General features: G+C 40.8%; 1 protein-coding gene across 2 annotated transcripts in view; it reads left to right on the top strand.

The window, feature by feature from the left end:
• The window catches only part of MXD4 (MAX dimerization protein 4), a 53,737-nt gene extending 44,941 nt beyond the window's left edge, over positions 1-8,796 (top strand). For both annotated transcript variants that reach the window (XM_006030894.3, XM_006030893.3), the window contains exons 5-6: positions 867-1,026; positions 3,285-8,796. In XM_006030894.3, the coding sequence (XP_006030956.1) occupies positions 867-1,026; positions 3,285-3,433 (309 nt within the window). In that variant the 3' untranslated portion in view covers positions 3,434-8,796. The remainder of the gene's footprint in view (positions 1-866; positions 1,027-3,284) is intronic.
• Positions 8,797-18,524: the final 9,728 nt, after the last annotated feature.

Below are 18,524 nucleotides of genomic sequence, written 5' to 3'. Positions count from 1 at the left end.
CACTCTTTCACCTAAGCAAGCATTACATTTTGACTGCAAGCTGGTTTTCCTTCATTTTACATATTTATCCAAGATGGCACTTTTCTTTTATTATTGCCTGGTAGAATGATTTTAAATATTCTCCCAGCAATAATGGAACAGTAATTGAGTCTTACTTTGAAAAATCCTTACCACTGGCACCACTGTTTTGAAATAATACAGCCTACGCTGTGAGCTTTATTACTGGCAAAACTAACTGCTGCTCTAAAAAGTTATAACTTTACTGAAATCCATGAAATTGCATCACAAGAGTATTTGCCCTACTGTGCATTCACATATTAGCGAGAAAATGACTCTTTACATGGTTCAAGAGAGTTACAATACAATACAGGACCCCACACATGGTAGCTACATAAATATATAATTGTGGTAGGTTGAAGCAGTCTAAATTATTCAGTTAACCATTCAATTATTCAATTAACCATAATTACTCAGTTACCCCATTTGTTTGGGAGGAGAGGCAGGACCCCTGCACATAGTAATTGCATTAGTACAGAGTTGTAAGATTGTTGCACAAGAACTTCAGCATGTGGTCCACATCTGCAGGGGTGGTACATTTTCAATCTTTGCAAGAGTCTGCAATGTAGGGTGGAGGTCTTTTTCAGTCTGTCCTTCCACACTTGTTTCTGGCAGGTGGTCTCAGCTGGCTCTTTTCATATTGACAATGGTCATTGATCTGCTTAATATAGATGTCCTATAACCATTGGATGGTGTCAGATGATATATTAACATGTTTATGAAAAACAAAGTATTTGAAATAAGTTGCTTTTGTTTTAAAATCAGTCCATGTTTCTGGCTTCATTTGTTGTTTATTTTCTCCCCCCAAGAAATTGGAAGAACAGGACCGAAAAGCTCTAAATATCAAAGAACAACTACAGCGGGAACACCGCTACCTCAAACGCAGATTGGAACAGCTCTCCATGCAGGGCATGGAACGCATCCGCACTGACAGCATGGGATCAACAATATCCACTGATTCGGAACAAGGTAATCCAGTAAGAGGTGCCCCTGGCTTCAGGAACAGTTGGGCTGAGTTTTTGCTGTCCTTGGTCAAATGAAATAGCGTTGTCTTTGAAGTTGACAGAATTAATCAAATAATGGGGCATCATTTCATGCAAGTAATGTGCAATCTGGTCCTTGGGGTTAATGGTAAATCAGTAATAGGTTCAAGTATTAAAAAATAAATGTACTGCAATGTGATAGATCATTGTAAGGTCCAGTTAAATTATTAGGAAATATATTACAAAATATGTAATTGACTGCATCCCAACTGATGTAGTCTATGGCTTTTAAAGCACAAGTAAGGTCCTTACTGCTATAAATCATTGTGCAGTTATTAAAATCAATGGACCTACCCTGGTTTTCACCCTCTGAGGATCTGGCTCAGGATCCTAGTAGCTCATTCATCAGTTTCTACAAGGCAGCGCATGGGGCTGTGTAACCACCAGAACGTGAACCACACAGCAGTGTGAGAGCTATGGGAGGAGCAAGTCCCTTGCTTTGTGAGTAATAACATACATTCCTCTCTGCCCTGATTTTAACAATAAAATATAGGCCTTATCACTTTCTGATCGCTAATTTCACACTCCTGCTAATGGAAATGATACAACTGCAGCAAGGGATGATAGCTTGTAATAGATATTTAACTGTGTATTGGTTGTTCTGCCATATTTTTTGACTGGCAGAATATAAATGAAAAATATAAACAGTGCTCATTTTCTTAAGAGGCACTTGCATCCTTTTTGCAGACAATTTCCAGTCTGTCTAGCAGTGAGTTAAGGATGGCCAGCCATATATTGTTTTGCTTCCTGTTCTTATGAATTGTGTCAAATCACAATTTAAACACATACTTCCATTAAATAACTACAGGCATTAACTTTGTTTTACATGGCTCTGTACCATACTAGTGCCTTGGACCCAATCCTGCCACTTTTAAAGGCAGTAGCAGTTTTACCATTGACTTTGCTGGGAGCAAGATTGAGCCCTTGAGACCAGAATCTAATATGTGTAATCAGGAAGATTAGCTGACCAGGTGGCCCCATGGTAAAGAACAGGATGGTTGTGAAAGAACGTGCTGCTCCTTGTGAGCAGCAATATCAGAATCTGGCTCCTTACTGAGAGAGTTTTTTTGTATTTGGCAGCAAGGCTCTTGGTGCTGCTTGTTTCATGTTGGTTCTCTAGGTATAAAGAGACATTTTCAAAAAAGTTTTCTATTGAAAAATAGCCTTTTCCTAAATCAGGAACTCACGTTATTTCATTTCTTTTCTGAGGAGCTTAGAAGCCTAAAAATTATGTAATTTCATTTATGATTTTTCCTCCTCTCCCATCTCCCTTTCCCCTGTCATAATGGCAGAATGAAAGAAGGAAAAGGGGGAGGGAAAGCAGAAGAAACCATGAACAGTTTTACTGAACCAAAAAGCGTTACAATCTTGAAATTTGTGGGATTAATAATTGCTTCATTTTTTTTAAAAGTTTTTTTTGAAGGCCAGTTTGGAGTTTTGTCTTGCTTTTGACAGGATTTTTTATTTTAAGTTCAGCTATACGTGTCTAGAGTTCTTTCTGTGATGGATTGGTAAAGTGGGCTTATATCCTCTGTATTAATCAGGTTTTTTTTATGTAAAGGATTATTCAGACCTGAAAACGCTTGACAATTCTGCGTAGGATGATGCATATTATTACAAGTCTGGGCTGCATGGTTCAAATCATTAGTTAAGCAATAAAGAGCTTTTCAGCTCTCATCACCAGTTTGTATCCACTCTGAGTTTTAATGGCTTGAAACCTTACCATTTGATGGCTTTCCAGTGGCCAGTGAGAAATGAGCTATTGGTCTCATTCCAACTCTTAGTGGACTCATGGCTGCACCACAGTTACCACTAACTAGCACTTCTGCTAAACCGTGTCAGTAAAGACTGCTAGTATTGAAATGTCCATGGGAATTAAGCTCCTTGTTTTAGTCTTTACCCTGGTATCTGCACATCAGGCTTTGGACACAAATCTAGAACCTTTACTGGTATCATGTTGTATTTGTCCTGTGGATAAAAATGAGATTTTAATTCCCGGGGGTATCAATCTCGTATTTTTCTCAGGAATTCACTGAATTTTTAAAGAAATATATATATTTTTTAAAGGAAAATGAAATGCGGTTTGAACCATACGCTAGTGTGTTAGTCTTAACTTACACCTGCAGCATTGACCCAAGGTAACTGTGCATTTCTGAAAATGTTGCCTTTTTGTGTTTTGTTTAGAAGTAGACATTGAAGGAATGGAATTTACACCTGGTGAAATGGACAGTATTGGGAGTGCCAGCGATGCTGAAGACCACTACAGTTTGCAAAGCGGTTCAAGCGATGGTGGCTATACACATTCCCGCAGACTTAATGCCAGGCTCTCCTAGTGCCTGAGTTACCAGCTCAACTCAGGACCATCTATCTAACTGAAGCACTTATAAGAAAATTCCAGAGGTGTCAACTGCCACTCTTCCAGGAAACCCCAACCACAATACTCTGAAATGGAGGTTTCTTACCCACGGTTCCCTGCACTGTAACCACAATATTAGATATTGTAAATCATGGTTTTGTTGCAGAGAACTGTGGTTAGGTACAGTTGTGACTTAAAGCTAGCTTGATGTAGCCCTACTGCAAATTTAAACAAACAAACAAAAAATCATATCATTCCATTCAAGAAGTATGAAATTCAAACGATTGGAAGCAAATGACGAGATAAGGACGTTTAAGACGATTATTTTGTGGAGACCGTTTTCAGATGTCAAAAAAAAATAATGGAAACTATCGTGTTAGTGATTCAAAGCTACAAAAATTCGACTACTTTTTCTGGGTTTTTTTCATAAAGAAATTATGAATGCTTCATAGCAGCCTGTAGAATATATAAATTCTTTTAAGCAGCTGTGTTTTGAAAGATTTAGATGGAAAAATCTTCAAATCTCAAATGATCTTTTGAAGAAGGTCATTGACAAGTCACTACTGTACTTCAAAACAGGGAAAAAAGCCAGCTCTAACAATGACTTCATGTGGGATGAACTCAACTTTCTTTTGCTTTATGTGTTTGACATCCAACCAGCAGCCAACCATTCTCTCCATTTTAGCAGGGCTACTAGAAGTCAAAGTGGCAGTTCTGACCTGTTATCGTGGAATGGATGACATGTCAGTGTTTCGTTTCATTTTGTTCATTTGACAAATTACAGAGTGCAACTGATTCAGATTTTGATAGTTAATCTTCCCTGCAAGGAAATAAAATTACTGTTTGCTTGTATTTTTTTTCCTATTTACAGCTGCCAATACATTTTTATGGAAGGCATGGCTTAAAATTACAGTATTCAGCTAGAAGATAATTAATCATTTTTTCTTTTTTCTTCTTCTTTTTTTTTTTTTTTGCACACTATAATTGCATTTTCTATTCTTTAAAAAATGCAAAAAAATAAAATGTATGCTGTAAAACAGCAAAGTTTATTTAGTATTCATCAAGCTGTTCAGAACATATTTACCCAAATTGTAGCAATACTATGGAGATGTATTCTAATACAACTTCAGCTTAGTGAAGTCATTAGAGCTTGGCTTGCTGGGTAAGAAAAAATGGACCAGTCTTTACATTATCTGTTTAAAGAAGGTCTTTTAAAAAAAAAAAAGAAAAAAAGATTAAAAAAAAGAAAAAAGCTATAAACACTTTTAGAGAAGTGATTTTAGCAAGTGTAGTCTATATTTCCTGTAAGAGATTTTGTATTATATTTTCCTAAATGTTCTCATTTACTTGTATAGGGAGGGGAATGGTACAGACCCAGACCAGAGTCTCAGGGACTCTTCACCTTCGTTATATTGTGCCTTGGTGACCATTTTATGTATGCCTCTCCTTTTTCATTGTTTAAAGGACAACTCAGCTTTGTTTCTTTAAGGACCTCTATTTGAATGATCTTGTTACAAATGAAGGACTGGGAGGTGTATCTGTGTCTTAATCCTCTTGCATCCAGTTCTGTGAGGTTTTAAGTGAAATTATGAAATTAGATTTTGGTGAGAGGGTTCATGATCTTGCTACAGGCCCTCCTTGATTCTTCAGCACCCAGCTCTCTGTTTTGTTACCTTACAAAGTCAGGGTCTCTGTGAGACCAGCATTAAATGGCTATGGAAATACAACCGTACTGTATAATGCTAGAGGATGTCTACCTGTGGTGCCATTTTTAGCATTCAGATATAAAAACCTCATGACATACTGACCATAGTGATCAAAACAAAGATTTGGTTGTTCTTTTAACATTTGACATATGTGTCCTCCCTTTGGCTCTTACAACACAGAGTAGAAATATGAATACATTTGTGGCAGCTTACAATCCTTGTTTGCACTCTTGCTTACTGCTTGGAACTTGCCAACAAGGAAAATGAATACTTTTAAGTTACGTAACCTAATGTATGGCTACCCCTACTTCGGCTCTGGGGCAGAGCCTAAGGTTATAAACTCTGGCAGCTGAAAAAGAAAACATTTATCCTTTTCTGTGATGCAGGTTTTGGTATTATGTTATACACACCTTGCATATTACTAAAATCCTCATTGTTGGGGAAAGCACACAGCAATATATTCATTGTGTGTAGCTGACAAGCAGCAGAAACTACTAGCTCCTTTGGTGCATATGTAACTAATTTCCAAATCATGGAAAAATTAAGAGTTTACTTTAACACATGACTGTTAACAGGAAAAAAGGCTAGTAATATTGTTGCTGTTCATTTATTCTATAATGAACACATTCATGAATTGTAAAGTGTTTCTTTTCATGACAAGCAGCTCTTGCACAGAACCTCCTAATAAAAAAAATTGAAACTCATAGAAGGAGAGTAGAGATTTTAAATTGAACACTGTTGTTGATCTGGAATTCTCCTTTGAAAGATGAATGTGCTAACTTAATGAGTTCTTCCACACTGGGTATCCATGGCTTTGTAGATCTTATATTTTCAATAAAAATTACTCCAATAATCTGAGTAGAAATGAAAAGGGTTTATTTGTTTTTACTTTTAGTTATTACTATGGTAACCATTATGAAGACCAAGAAAAAAGGTATTTTTCTCATTGAATGTTTGTCTTAAAACCTGATTGACTATGACAACTGTCAGACATAGAACCCATTTCTGCTAATCCCTCCTAACCAAGGGAGTCTCCCTGAAGGCAATGGCACAGTTGTTTTAAGTATTACTTGCTTGAGTAAGAAATAGGTAGGATCAGGCCACTAGTCCAAGTGGTATAATTTCCATAGCAAAGTGCTAAATGCCATATGCTGCTTCTACTAACTTCAGTGTGAAAAGTTGGGGTCTTAATATTCCATTTCAAAACGTTAGTCATTGTCCCATCCAGCACCAGTGCAGTGTTGTTAATTATATTGCCTTGTTGCTTAGCTACTAGGGATGAATTTAGTTTTCTGGTTTTTCATTCATTTTAAAGGTGGATCTTTGTCACTGCGTGTGCTTAGTTGTTAGAGCTGTGGTCCAAACATTACTGCAAAACAACCTGATTGAATAATCACTTTCTTGGAGTAACTCCAACTGAACTATCATTTCGTGTAATGACAGTGTTTTTAAATTAGAAAATGTAACTTTTTTGTCAGTTACTTTTAAACTTTTTTCTTTCTGCAGTTAAGAAACATGAAAGGGTTTGACGTGTACAAGAATACAGGGCTGGTTCTCCCCTTTCTGGGAGGGAACTGTGGAGGGAGGGAGTTGCCATGAAGCTTTCCTTGCGGAGGTTTGATCTCTCTTATGGAGCAATGGTGAAGTTCTGCCATCAGAACTTGCAGGTCCCACTAAGACCTGTGTCTCCACTGGTTTTGTGACCTTCTCCCTCCAGTTCAGTCATATACTCTGAGGACTTCATCAGCTACAGCCTCAATGGAGCCACAGAAGAGTCAAAGCAGCTCTAAGTTGCATTTATTTTTTTTCTACAGGATCCCCCACTAAATTTGTGGGGGAAGATGCACATTCCCTTGTTCCCATTCTCCCCCCCTCCAGCAATGCTTCTGCAAGCACATGGAAGACTTACCCTTTCATCTTCCTTTTTTAGGAAGTACTATCAGTAAGGTGAACTCCTTGACATGCACAATCCCATTCAAGAACTGGCCCCTCTTATTTCCCTGTGTAAAAATCAAGCTGATTGCAGTGCCAGTTTTGCCAGAGTGCAGGAATGGACCAAAAAATAACAACGCTACAAAGTTACATTTGGTATTTGCAGCCAGGCTTCAACCTAACGTCTTAATTCTTTATTTTAAGGTTTTTATTCAGGGCTTATCAAACTCGGATCAAATAAAGAAAAGACCCCCTGGCTAGTGGGTATTGGAGCAGATGTAGCAGTTACAACTTACATTTTTTTTGCCAACAGCTAGTTTAGAACAATCCCAATAGTACAAATAAAAATGATTTGGATTGATAAAGCATTTACAATTTTTCAATTCTCTTCTTACCAATTCTCTTCTATCAACACAATGTATTTTGGCATATGACGTTAAAATACCAAACTAATGAGATGTGGAAGTTCAAAACATCATAAAGAGATTCTGTGCATATGAGTTCAGTCTACAAGTGTGTGCTTGTGCCCCATACCAAAGCTGTGGAATCTATTGGCCAGCTCTTTTCTAAGGGTTTAGAACAGCGTACATGGGTGCAAAGAGTTATCATTTGACTTTTCTAGCATGTTAATTTGATTAATTAGTTTTATCAGCTTTTTTCCACTCAAAGGTCATTTCTATAAGGAAATTAAAATCATTTAAATGTTTTTAACCCTGCCAGCACAGTCTCTGAACAAAAATATTAAATATCATACATTTTTGTATGAATATGTAAATAAGGTAATGCCTGAAAATCAAACTTCAGAATTCTTCTTCATTAGAAGGCCATTGTTCCATGTGTTACAAAAATACAAATAATAAAGATGAATGTGTCTAAATATTTAATTAATGAATAATGCACTATCCAAAGTTGGTTGAAAAGACTATTGAGCCATTAGGTTTCTGGTTTGTTTGTTTTTAAAGGAGCACTGCATCACTGTAAAACAAATGGAGCAGATTCATTGGAGTTGAATTGTGTTCCACTAACAAAGAACATGAGTCAGTGTGTTTAGTGAATAAAAGGCAATATTCCTATCTGATCGCTGCAAAAGAAACATCTAATATAGGTGTATTATGTAACTATTAAAATGAAAGTGTGACCTTTAAGCCTATGTGTACATCCACATATTAATAAGGACTATTAAAAACCATGTAATCATTGTGGCTGCCAATTTTAGAAATGAATCCAAGCAAAGACTCCTGGTAACCCAAGTACACCTGTAGTATAGCCTGGTAGCAAACCACAGTGAAGGCAGACTAACTTCAAGACTTCCTCTTTTCACTTTGCATGAGTAATAGAATTGTAAAATGTGGTTTCACACAATGTATGTGGTTTAAAGGGTCTGTGCAATAGGAATTCTTAATTGGCAATACTTGGCCAAACATGAAATATGTGAAAGAGGCACTTCTGCTGAGGAGGATGCTTTACTGGTCGAATTCTAGGGGCGTACTCGGTACATTCTGTGCCAGAGCCATTGGAATATACATCCAAAAAGGAGCGCTTCATAGCCTGTAAGATGTATGATACTGTAAAGTTTCATTTGTAAACACGTACATGGTGCTTGCTACATTCTGTAGCACACACTGAAAGTATTGTGTTGTATCATTTTTTCATTGTAATATAAATACAATTTTTATACCTCAGATATTTGTGGTGGTTTTTAGTGTTGATTATTTTTCTTCCTTTATCATTTACTGTGTGTGTGTGTGTGTGTGTGTGTGTGCGTGCCCTCATGTATGTACTTTTCATTCCTTTTGCAATCCGTTTCACACAGGGTTAATAAGTATTTAATAAAGAGCTTGTTAAGTGTTCTGCTCAATAAAAGACCCCTTCAAGTCGTCATGGTACTGTATATAATTAAGTTAGAGTTGCCACTTGAATTCCAGTTCTGTTAAATGTATTGGCCAAAGTTTAACCCCAGTGTAATTCCACAGTAGTCAGTAGCATTATAACAGCAGTAGGAATCAATTAGGCTTGTTATTTTCAAAGATTGTGCCAAACCTTGGTTTGGTTTTGCAAAAATATTCCATTGATATGCAAATTATTGGGTAGTTCTATGCATCCATGTGAAAAAGAAAAAAAATAGTATGAAATGCAAATCAAAAGACATTGTTTTGTGTTCTGAATACTACCATACAACTTCACAAAATTACTCCAGTTGCACACGAGGTAGAATCAAAATGAGAAGTTGGGATACAGCAATTTTACTAAATGTATTTTGCTAAACTGCATACAGAACTCATACCAAAGTGACAGATACCCTGATGTGAACCGAGAACTTTGTTCTGCTAATGTGTGTGTGTGTGCAGGGGAGGAGAGAAAGGGAGGGACAACTTAGCATTCAGAAAGCACATTGGTGATATCATTTTACACTGAATCAATATTGCACGATGTCTCAATGTCTTCTTTTTACAGTGAAAAGCGATTCAAATGAAAGCATCTTAATATACACAGGTCTGCGAACCATTCTGTTCAAAACTACACAAATTAAGTTTTAACTTGTAATGAATTGCAAGTAGTTTGTCAAATTGCCATTGCTTAGCCCAAATCCATTTATTAATCTACAACATGCCAATCTCACACTTGCACATTATACTTGCGGTAGAGCTTTGAAAATAGCAGTCTTGTACAATGGGTAGAAATTACAATTTAGTAATTTAATTGATTACTAAATTTAATTGAGTACTGTAAGTGGAGCCTTGTAATAAGAAAAAGGATTTGATACTTTTTTTTATTTTGACCTCCAAGTGTTCTGAGGCAACACAAAGTATGAATCATTATTGTAAGTCAAAGTGGGTATCAGAGCTAGGAAGGATCATGTGTCAATACCTTTGTAAACAGCATATAGTCTGTGGACTGTAGAAGTCTTAATTTTTTTAATCTATGTTTTATTTTCAGGTATGGTAATTCTATGTCTCCCAGTTAATAATGGACTTCTACTGTTTGCATATTCAAATTCACATTGCTTTGAAGTACATAATTTATCATTTGCACAGTGCATATGAAAATGATATGAAACTCATTTTAAATTTAAAAGAGCCACAGGGGGTAGATTCATCTCACAAAAGCATACTTATTCTCTTATTTTAGAATTGGCAGCTTGGAGTACTTTTATTGCAGTTTCTCAAGTTTTTGTTTCTAGGGCCCATAAACTATCCACAGCTTCATTACATGCTCAATCCCACAATTCTTTGCAGTCACAAAAGATTGTTGTTTTGGCAATAAGGAGTGATTATGATGGCAGGTGGGTTGTGGATGGGGATATGCTGCTGTTGGTTTGGGGGTGGTCTTGGATAAGGGGCTGAGCAAATAGACTAGGTCTGGGTCGGTAGAGTGTTTCTGGTGGGAGGTGCTTCCTCCTTTTTGGCTATAAGTTTTTCAGCTCCAAGACAGAGACAGTAGCACTGTAAGAGAATATACAGCCAGCTCTGCAGCTTCTCTCAGTGCCATTCCTCTCAAGGTTCACAGCTGGGCAGGTGTGGCTTATCCTCCAGGTAAGCCAATGTTACTCATTTAAGCATACTCACTACAACTAAATTACTAGTAAGAGATAAATCAGATAAAGAAAGGAGGCATACATAAGAACATAGGCAATGTGTAGTGGGGGGGGGGGGGGGGGCACATGCTCCCCCTGAAATTGGCCCTCACAGGCCGGGGAGTGGGGAGCACCAGTTGATGCCCCCCCCCGAGAAGTGCCGGTGGCACTTCCGGTTTTGCTGGCAGCACTTCCAGTTTGTCCCCTGCGCTTCTGGGGTCACTGATTGGCCACTGGGGGACCCCCCCCATCCTGGTTGCTGATCGGCCGCTGGTGCCTCCCCAGAGCCAGGAGGCACCAGTTGCCCGTGCATAAGAAATAGAATAATACAAATTGATGCTACAACATCAATGAGGTCAAGAAAAATCACTCCAGATTTGCACAGGAGTGTTCTAAGTATCATCTATTTATCAGGGGTTTTTCCCTGTTTAAAGAGTTTTTCTTTTACTACAGCTCTACTCAAGTTTCAGGTTGCAAACGATCAATCCCAATGTAACATGGGTATGCACAGAATTTTAATTTTAAAATGTGCATTCATAAAGCTGAGAGAAAATAAACACTGTGATGTGGGACTAGCACGGTGCAAGCGTTGATCCTATTGTTCCTACAGCGGGTCTTTTTTTTTTTTGTATTCTTTTTTCACTTTGATTGCCAAACTATTTTACATAGTGACTTTATTGTTATAGCATTGTATGTGACATCTTAGGAGCTCTGCCTTTGTAATTAAAATGAGTCTACTTAAAATAATGACCACTTGTGTTCTGTACATCACGTTTCCAAAAAATGGTTGATACTGAAGGGATCTGCCTCTGGGAATCCTTAAGTTCTGCCATTTGCTTGCAGTTATTAGCAGATGTGTCTGAGAGTATGAATGGCAGGAATTCTGTTTGAAAAGGACAGCTGGGATAAATGCAAATAAAGTCTCTAAATTGATGTAGTTCATCAGTTCAGAACTTATTGAATGGCTTTAATTTCAGTCCTCTGGTAATATCATTGCTTCATACAGTAAAAACAGTTCTAAAGCAGTGAGAAGCCAAACACCTTCCTATTAGAGCGTATCTTGCCATGAGACAGTTATTATCAGTGTTAGTAGCAACATAAATCATTTGCAATTTCTGTGGTTAGTTTGGACAGTCACTCAAAGTGCACTCCTATACGTTTCTATATCTCTAGTCCCTGTATGTTTAGTCTGGCTCTTCAGGAGGATGTCAAACACAACTAGATCATATTTTTTAATGGTTAAAATTTCAAATGCATTAGTGATGTGGCATCTCTGGAGTTCCCTCCAGTTGTCAAGTAGACCAAGATCTTCACAGGATGTATCTAGTCTGTTGAAGTGAACATTGGATTTCCTTGCTCAACCTAAACTTTCCTTTTTCCCTGGCTCTCCAGCCCATATGCAAATCAAACCTTCCCAGGACAGAGAATAAAAGAGAAAAGGTACGCCCCTAACTATGTTTTAATTGGACACAGAGGAAAATATCCTAAACCCATAAGAAACTGTAAAAGCTCTGTTAAATACTAAAGCAAGCTGGGTTAGGTGAATAGAAACACAGAAATTTGGAGCAGAAAATAATGTAAAAGGTCAACAGTTCTGCGATGGAGAAATGTACCTGTAATTTCTAAGGCTGTTTTCCAGCACCGGAGAGAAGGGGTTGTTGCTTAATCTCTAACTATGTGCCAGGAGTATCGCCTGATAAGCAAATGTTTCACACAATGAGGCTGTTCTTTCAAATGGAAGTTTTATACATTCAACATTTTAAGATTGTATCTTCCATTTTTTTAATGATTAACTTTTCCCTCAGACCTAGATAGCCTAGTGGTCCCTCCTCCCCCTAACATCATCTTTTGACAGTGTACAAAGGAGAGAAGGCACTTAACAGAAACAACTGAGATGGAGAATCGTTCTTACTGCTCCCAGAGTTGTGGCTGCTAATCTTATTTCTTAAACATGCAGACCCACAAAACATTAAGGTTTTACATCTTATGCCATTATTGATGATGATTATTGATAGACATCAGTCAAAATAATGTTATGGAATTGGGAACGGAAATGAAAACACACTGGTGTTTTGTAATTATATGTTACTTATTTATACATGCTATATCATCTGCTTGTCATTTCTGGTTATGATTTAAATGACAGACACAAAAAAACCATGGGCATAGATCCCTAACCTGCCATGATTAACTAAACAGTAAACACAAAACTGGATTAAACAGATGCATTTGATCTGAATGCCCAGCACAGCAGGACCCTATGAGACTAGGGGTAATAGAGAATCCAGAATTGACAGCGTCTCCCACAAGACGGCACTGCCGTCTGCCTTTAGTGGTGTACGGTGAGCCAGGGCATCCTAGGTAATCATTAGCACTGTGACTGAGCACAGGGGATGCTTGACACCCCAGGTGGCCAGGATGTGTTCCCGCTGTTGCTGCTCACCTTTCTGGACCAAAAATGTTGGTCCATGATTTGGAATTGTTCCCACAGGAGCCTGGTGGCAGTGCCTCTGGTCAGTCAAGTCCATTTGGACCACGTTCTGGAGCTTCTGTGCCTGACCTTGACCTCCGCGTAATGCCACTGCCCCAGTTCTCTGTAACTGGACTGGCTGCTGAGAGCGCGCACAGCCCTTCTAAGCACACCCCAGCCTCAGGCTGCAAGCAGACCTTGACGACAGTCTCAGTCTGCTCTGACAAGCCTTGCATTCACTGCTCTCTCCGATTCTCCTAGCTCCTGAAAGCTTGGGCTTTCCCTGGCCCTGCTCTTGCATCTTCCCTGGGACTTGGCACCCAGCTCTCTGATTCTCCTGGCTTCTCACCTCGGCTTGCACCCTGGACTACATCTCTTGGATCCCTCTCTTGGCTCTCCAGGAACCTGGTCTTGTGTTCCCTGTTTCATTGATCCAGAGCCCAACCTAACACCATGGTAACCTGGCTCACCTCCTGTTGTCCTTCAGAGCCTACCTGCAGGCCTAGCTGTCTGTGCCTAGGCCAAACCTTCACACTTGGACCCCTTTCATTGCCACGTGGTTTTTTTTCCTCAGACCAGGAGCTGCTGGCGGAGAAGAGATATTGAGATATTGATAAAAGCTGGACATATTCAAGGGTGTGTTGTTTTGTGTCCTCACAATGTGGTCATCCCTCTCCACTGAGAAAAGAGTCACCTTGTACAGATTTCAGATGTTCATGGCCAAGTTGGCTTGGACATATCCCGTTCTGTGCCTTGACCAACAAAGCTGGGACAGGAGGACCCAGCACTGGTCAAACAGGGTCTGTAAGGTGAGGAAAACTATGGGTCCATGCTGCAATCTTAGTGTTAGCAACAGAACTGATGAGCAGTCCAGACTAGTAGTTGACCAGTCGTTCCCACTACAGGGTGGAGGTGACATCCAGCCAATTGGAGCTTTCCTTGGAGAGGAGAAATCCCCAGGAACCTCTGGAGACTGGGCCACTACTAGCTCCGCTAGTACGTGTACTCTTACGGGACATCTGGCAGTGAAAAAGCAGCACCACATGTTACCGCCTGCCAAGTAATGGTTGAAAGTGGCATGTCTCCATGCACAAAGTGCCATTTTTTATGTGGGTCAAACCCCAGGATAATTTCTATCCATGCCTTTAAGATAGCGAGCTCTAAAAACTGTTCAGCACTTTTTTCAATGTGAGCTATCTTTCGAATTGTGTCCCAAATGGAATGGGGGAGCATGAATAATAGATGTTATGGTCTATTATTTTACAGATCTAATGTAAAAGTTTGTTATGGCTTCTGGATGAATTAACCTATTTATTTCGATCTACTTTCAGTTTGTAAGCTGTAAATATCAGAAATGTGAGAGTCATACAAGAGTTATAAAAAAAACAACAACAAACAAATTCATGAAGCCCTAGTGGCCTAACGGATAAGGCATTGGCTTCCTAAGCCAGGAATTGTAGGTTCAAGTCCTATCTAGGGTGACAGTTTACATCCTGAGTGAGCTTCCTGCTTCCCTTTGTGGCTGGACTCAATGATCTCATGAGGTCCCTTCTAGCCCCTAATGTCTGTGAAATTAAAGTTAAGCAGCTGTTTTAGCAAGTCTCACATTTCTGATTAACTTAGGGAATAATAAAAATAAAATAAAAACCATCATTCCAGCCCCTTGAGCCACCTCCCTAATAAAAAACCCATGAATGTTTGGATCTTATATGTCCTGAAGGTTAAAACCATAAACTCTGTTAGACCCAAGAGGAAAAACAAATTCCTGAGTCAAGGATCCACTGAGAATGTGGAGAGTATTAAAATTTGTACCCTCACGTGATGGCAATTGTTGGGATGGCACACAGGGAAACAAACAAGCTCTTTGGCTCAGTAAATCATGTAAGGCTTAAAAGATCAAAATCACCACCTAGAAATGCACCTGGAAATAGTGCCGTCTATTGAGTACTGGTGTAACGTGCTCCATGGGAGATGCATTGGTAAATGAATCTCTAAGCATCCAATGAGCTCTCACTGGTGCAGATGTCTGCCTTTGTGCAATTTCTCATTGTGGGATCAGTGCCTAACTGGGCAGCTGCATTCTGCAGTAGCTGAAGTTTTCAAATGGCCTTTAGGGTCAGAGTACATGGCATTATTCTAATGCGGCAGGGACTAAGGTATTTACTGACTCAGTTGGATCTTTTAAGGGAAGAAAATTCTTAGTAAAAAAAATGGAAATGGAATGACATAAGAATGAAAGTTAGGCATATCAATAAACAACTCCTAATAATATAGAACAAACACTCTTGGATACCTGAAGTTTCAGTTGCTGTCAGTTGCTATCATTCAGATTATTTTCTCTGAAATGCATATATTTGGAAACATACTGTTCACATTTTCTTTCTAATACACTGGAAGTCCCTCATTTGTAAAATATCTGATTAAAAGCGCATTTAAAAAAGCTGAACTAGAAACGTTTTTAAAATTCTATTTAGAAATCTAGCAATTGGTGAATGTTTGGCTGTGCAACATATAATAAATGTAAGAGAACCTTTGTGAGGGATGGTTCAGAGGACCGACAATTAGATTTCACTACATTGTCCTATAGAAAAAAAGAAAAGAAAAGCTTACCTCTGCCCAAGCCCATTTCAAATATATATCTTTTTATTTTCACATTAACAGTATATCCTTCCAGGCTGAAAATAATCCTTTAAAACACATTTTAAGATACGGTTTCTCAGTATCTGTGTTGTTATGTGGCTGGTTTCTACTGGCTTCAAAAAGTACCTGCAACATTTGTAAATATGTTGTACACTCTCATGTCTGTACGTGTCTATGTCTATGACAATCTTTGTGCCTAATAATGAATTAGCATATGCAAAACTGTGAGTAATTTTTCCTATAACTACCTGGCTTGCTTGCATGCATAAAATACACATGCAGAATTTGAGAAGAGTTTGGAAATTTACTTGTGTATCTCTGTTTTTTGCCTTGAATGTGACAAACCATTTAATGCCTACACAACATGATTTTGTTAGTATTCTGCCTCTGCCTGCTTTCTGCAGTCACATTTTACTCCTTCTCTGTTGGCAGCTACTTGCTTTCTTGGGCCCCAATCCAGGAAACACTTCTGCATAAGCTTAATTTTATTACTGTAATCAGTTCCATCATTTGGCTACTCATGGTAGTAAAGTTAAGTACATCCATAATTGTCTGAAGGACTGGGACCTTAGTTGTTTAAATGCTTGATTAACTTATTTGCAAGAAAGTATATTGAGACCAGGTCCTGTAACAAGGCCCCATGGTATTTCTTGTCAGACTGGGGCTATGGTGATGAACCCAATGTCACACATGAAATCTTTACTGGAATTAGAATAGGCAATATTATGCAGTGGTAAAAGCGTGAATTGTGAACAAGTCCGTTTCCACTGACTCCAGGGAAGTGCACCTGTTTGCATCCATCCTGAATTTGCCCCTGTGGCACATAAGCAGCATTGCCAGTTAATAAAGGGGCAACTTATCTCCTTTTTTGTGGTTCAGGTACTAGAGGCACCCCTCCATTGCTTTTGTGAGCTAAGCAGCATCCAATTTCAAAAACTCGTGTTTTCCTCCTTGCAGAAGGGATGGGCAGTGGGGGTGCAGGATTGGCCAGCAAGGGAACAGCCTCAACCTGTATTTATTTGCTTATCTCCTTCCAAGAGACCCCACGGTGTCTGGCAATCTGGTTGAGAACCATTGGACTAAATGATTCAGAGGCATCCAGCCTCTAAGGTACCCCCTGGCCCGCCGTCTGCCTGACTTCAGATTAACATAGCTCACTACTTCTCTGGGCCTAGAAATGGAACAATGTTGTCTGCAGCCTAATGCCATGTGCCTCTCAAGCGAAGGAGCTAGTGGGACAATACCCTTGTTCACTCCAGGGACATATAATATGAAGGTGGTTTTCTTTTTGCTGGCCCAAAAACAAGGTGCTGGTCCTAGCATGGTAGGCAGCAGCCAAGGAGCAGTAACAGCAGCTGTGGACTACGACACTACAGCTACCACGGGCATCACGGTGCCAGAGCGAGGCACAGACTGCAGCACGGCACTGCCAGCAAGCGGCCCAAATGGCAGCGTGGTAACAAAAACAACAGCTGTTGGATCCTTAGATGCTCCACTTAGCAGTCCTGATGCAGGCAACCATGCTGAGCACCATCGGCGGTGTCACGGCCCGGGCTCTCCTCCCAGCTCCAAAACCTGCCCGAGAAGAGGCGCAAAGGTGCTCCAGGGGATAGGAGGCCTCCTGTGAACACCTGGTTGTGGACCTCCGGCGCTGCACAGGGCTGTGCCAGGGCCTGGCCAGCCATACTGACCTGGCAGGGGAAGTACCATGACCTCGATGGGGGAAATACCCTGACCAAGGTAATGCAATTAAAACGGCATTGTGTAGTGCAGGGTGCACCTTTGTCTGCTTGAGGACAGGAGTCCCTATGAGAGCCTCATAGCTAGCTTCCCACAGGCCAGCTTCCAGCCGGAGGAGCTCGGCTACGCACCAACTTTACAGAAATGGGAGACTTCTGCAGCCGTACGGCAACCTGAGGGCAACCGAAACTCGGGGGCACCCGAATCGCAACCCGCCAGGCTTGGGCCTGCACGCTGGATGCGCACCAAAGGATTTGGAAGCAGCTGAAGCCCCAGGCGGGGGTGGTGGACACTTGCTGGTAACAGATAGCTCCTGAGTCAAACTGATTCGGACCTGAGCTGTTTGATTTGACCTGGGACAGGAAAAATTGTCCTTTTTAAAAAAAAATGAAAAAGGGTAGGCAGCAGCAGTGCAGGCTGAGCCCCGCAGCCCCCAGCCAAACTAAGGCGGAGCTACGGCGCCACGACCCCGCCCCACGGCCTGGCCGTAGGCCCACCCCCCTGGTGGGGTTTTTGGCGCGGTGCACGCTGGGAGCTGTAGTCGGCCACGGGGGAAACGTAGCGTGCAGGCGCAGCTGCCCCGCCCCTCGGGCGCGCGTTGCATGCTGGGTAGCGTAGTGCGGTGCAGTCTTCCCTTCCGATCTGGGGAACCTCGTGGAGGGCCATACCCCGCCCCACGGCCTGGCCGTAGGCCCACCCCCCTGGTGGGGTTTTTGGCGCGGTGCACGCTGGGAGCTGTAGTCGGCCACGGGGGAAACGTAGCGTGCAGGCGCAGCTGCCCCGCCCCTCGGGCGCGCGTTGCATGCTGGGTAGCGTAGTGCGGTGCAGTCTTCCCTTCCGATCTGGGGAACCTCGTGGAGGGCCATTATCCAATCAGCGTTGCCAGCAGGGGTCACGTGTTCTCTCCCCAGCACCACCACGAGGAGGCGGGGCCAAGCGAGCCGGTGGACGTTTGCCCCGCCCCGCCCCGCTCCGGTTGCTTGTGGCGGGGCGCGCCCTGGGCGGG

This window comes from Alligator sinensis, unplaced genomic scaffold (genome assembly GCF_000455745.1).
Source record: "Alligator sinensis unplaced genomic scaffold, ASM45574v1 scaffold1051_1, whole genome shotgun sequence".
NCBI classification, from domain to species: Eukaryota; Metazoa; Chordata; order Crocodylia; family Alligatoridae; genus Alligator; species Alligator sinensis.
This window is presented reverse-complemented; position numbering and strand designations above follow the sequence as displayed.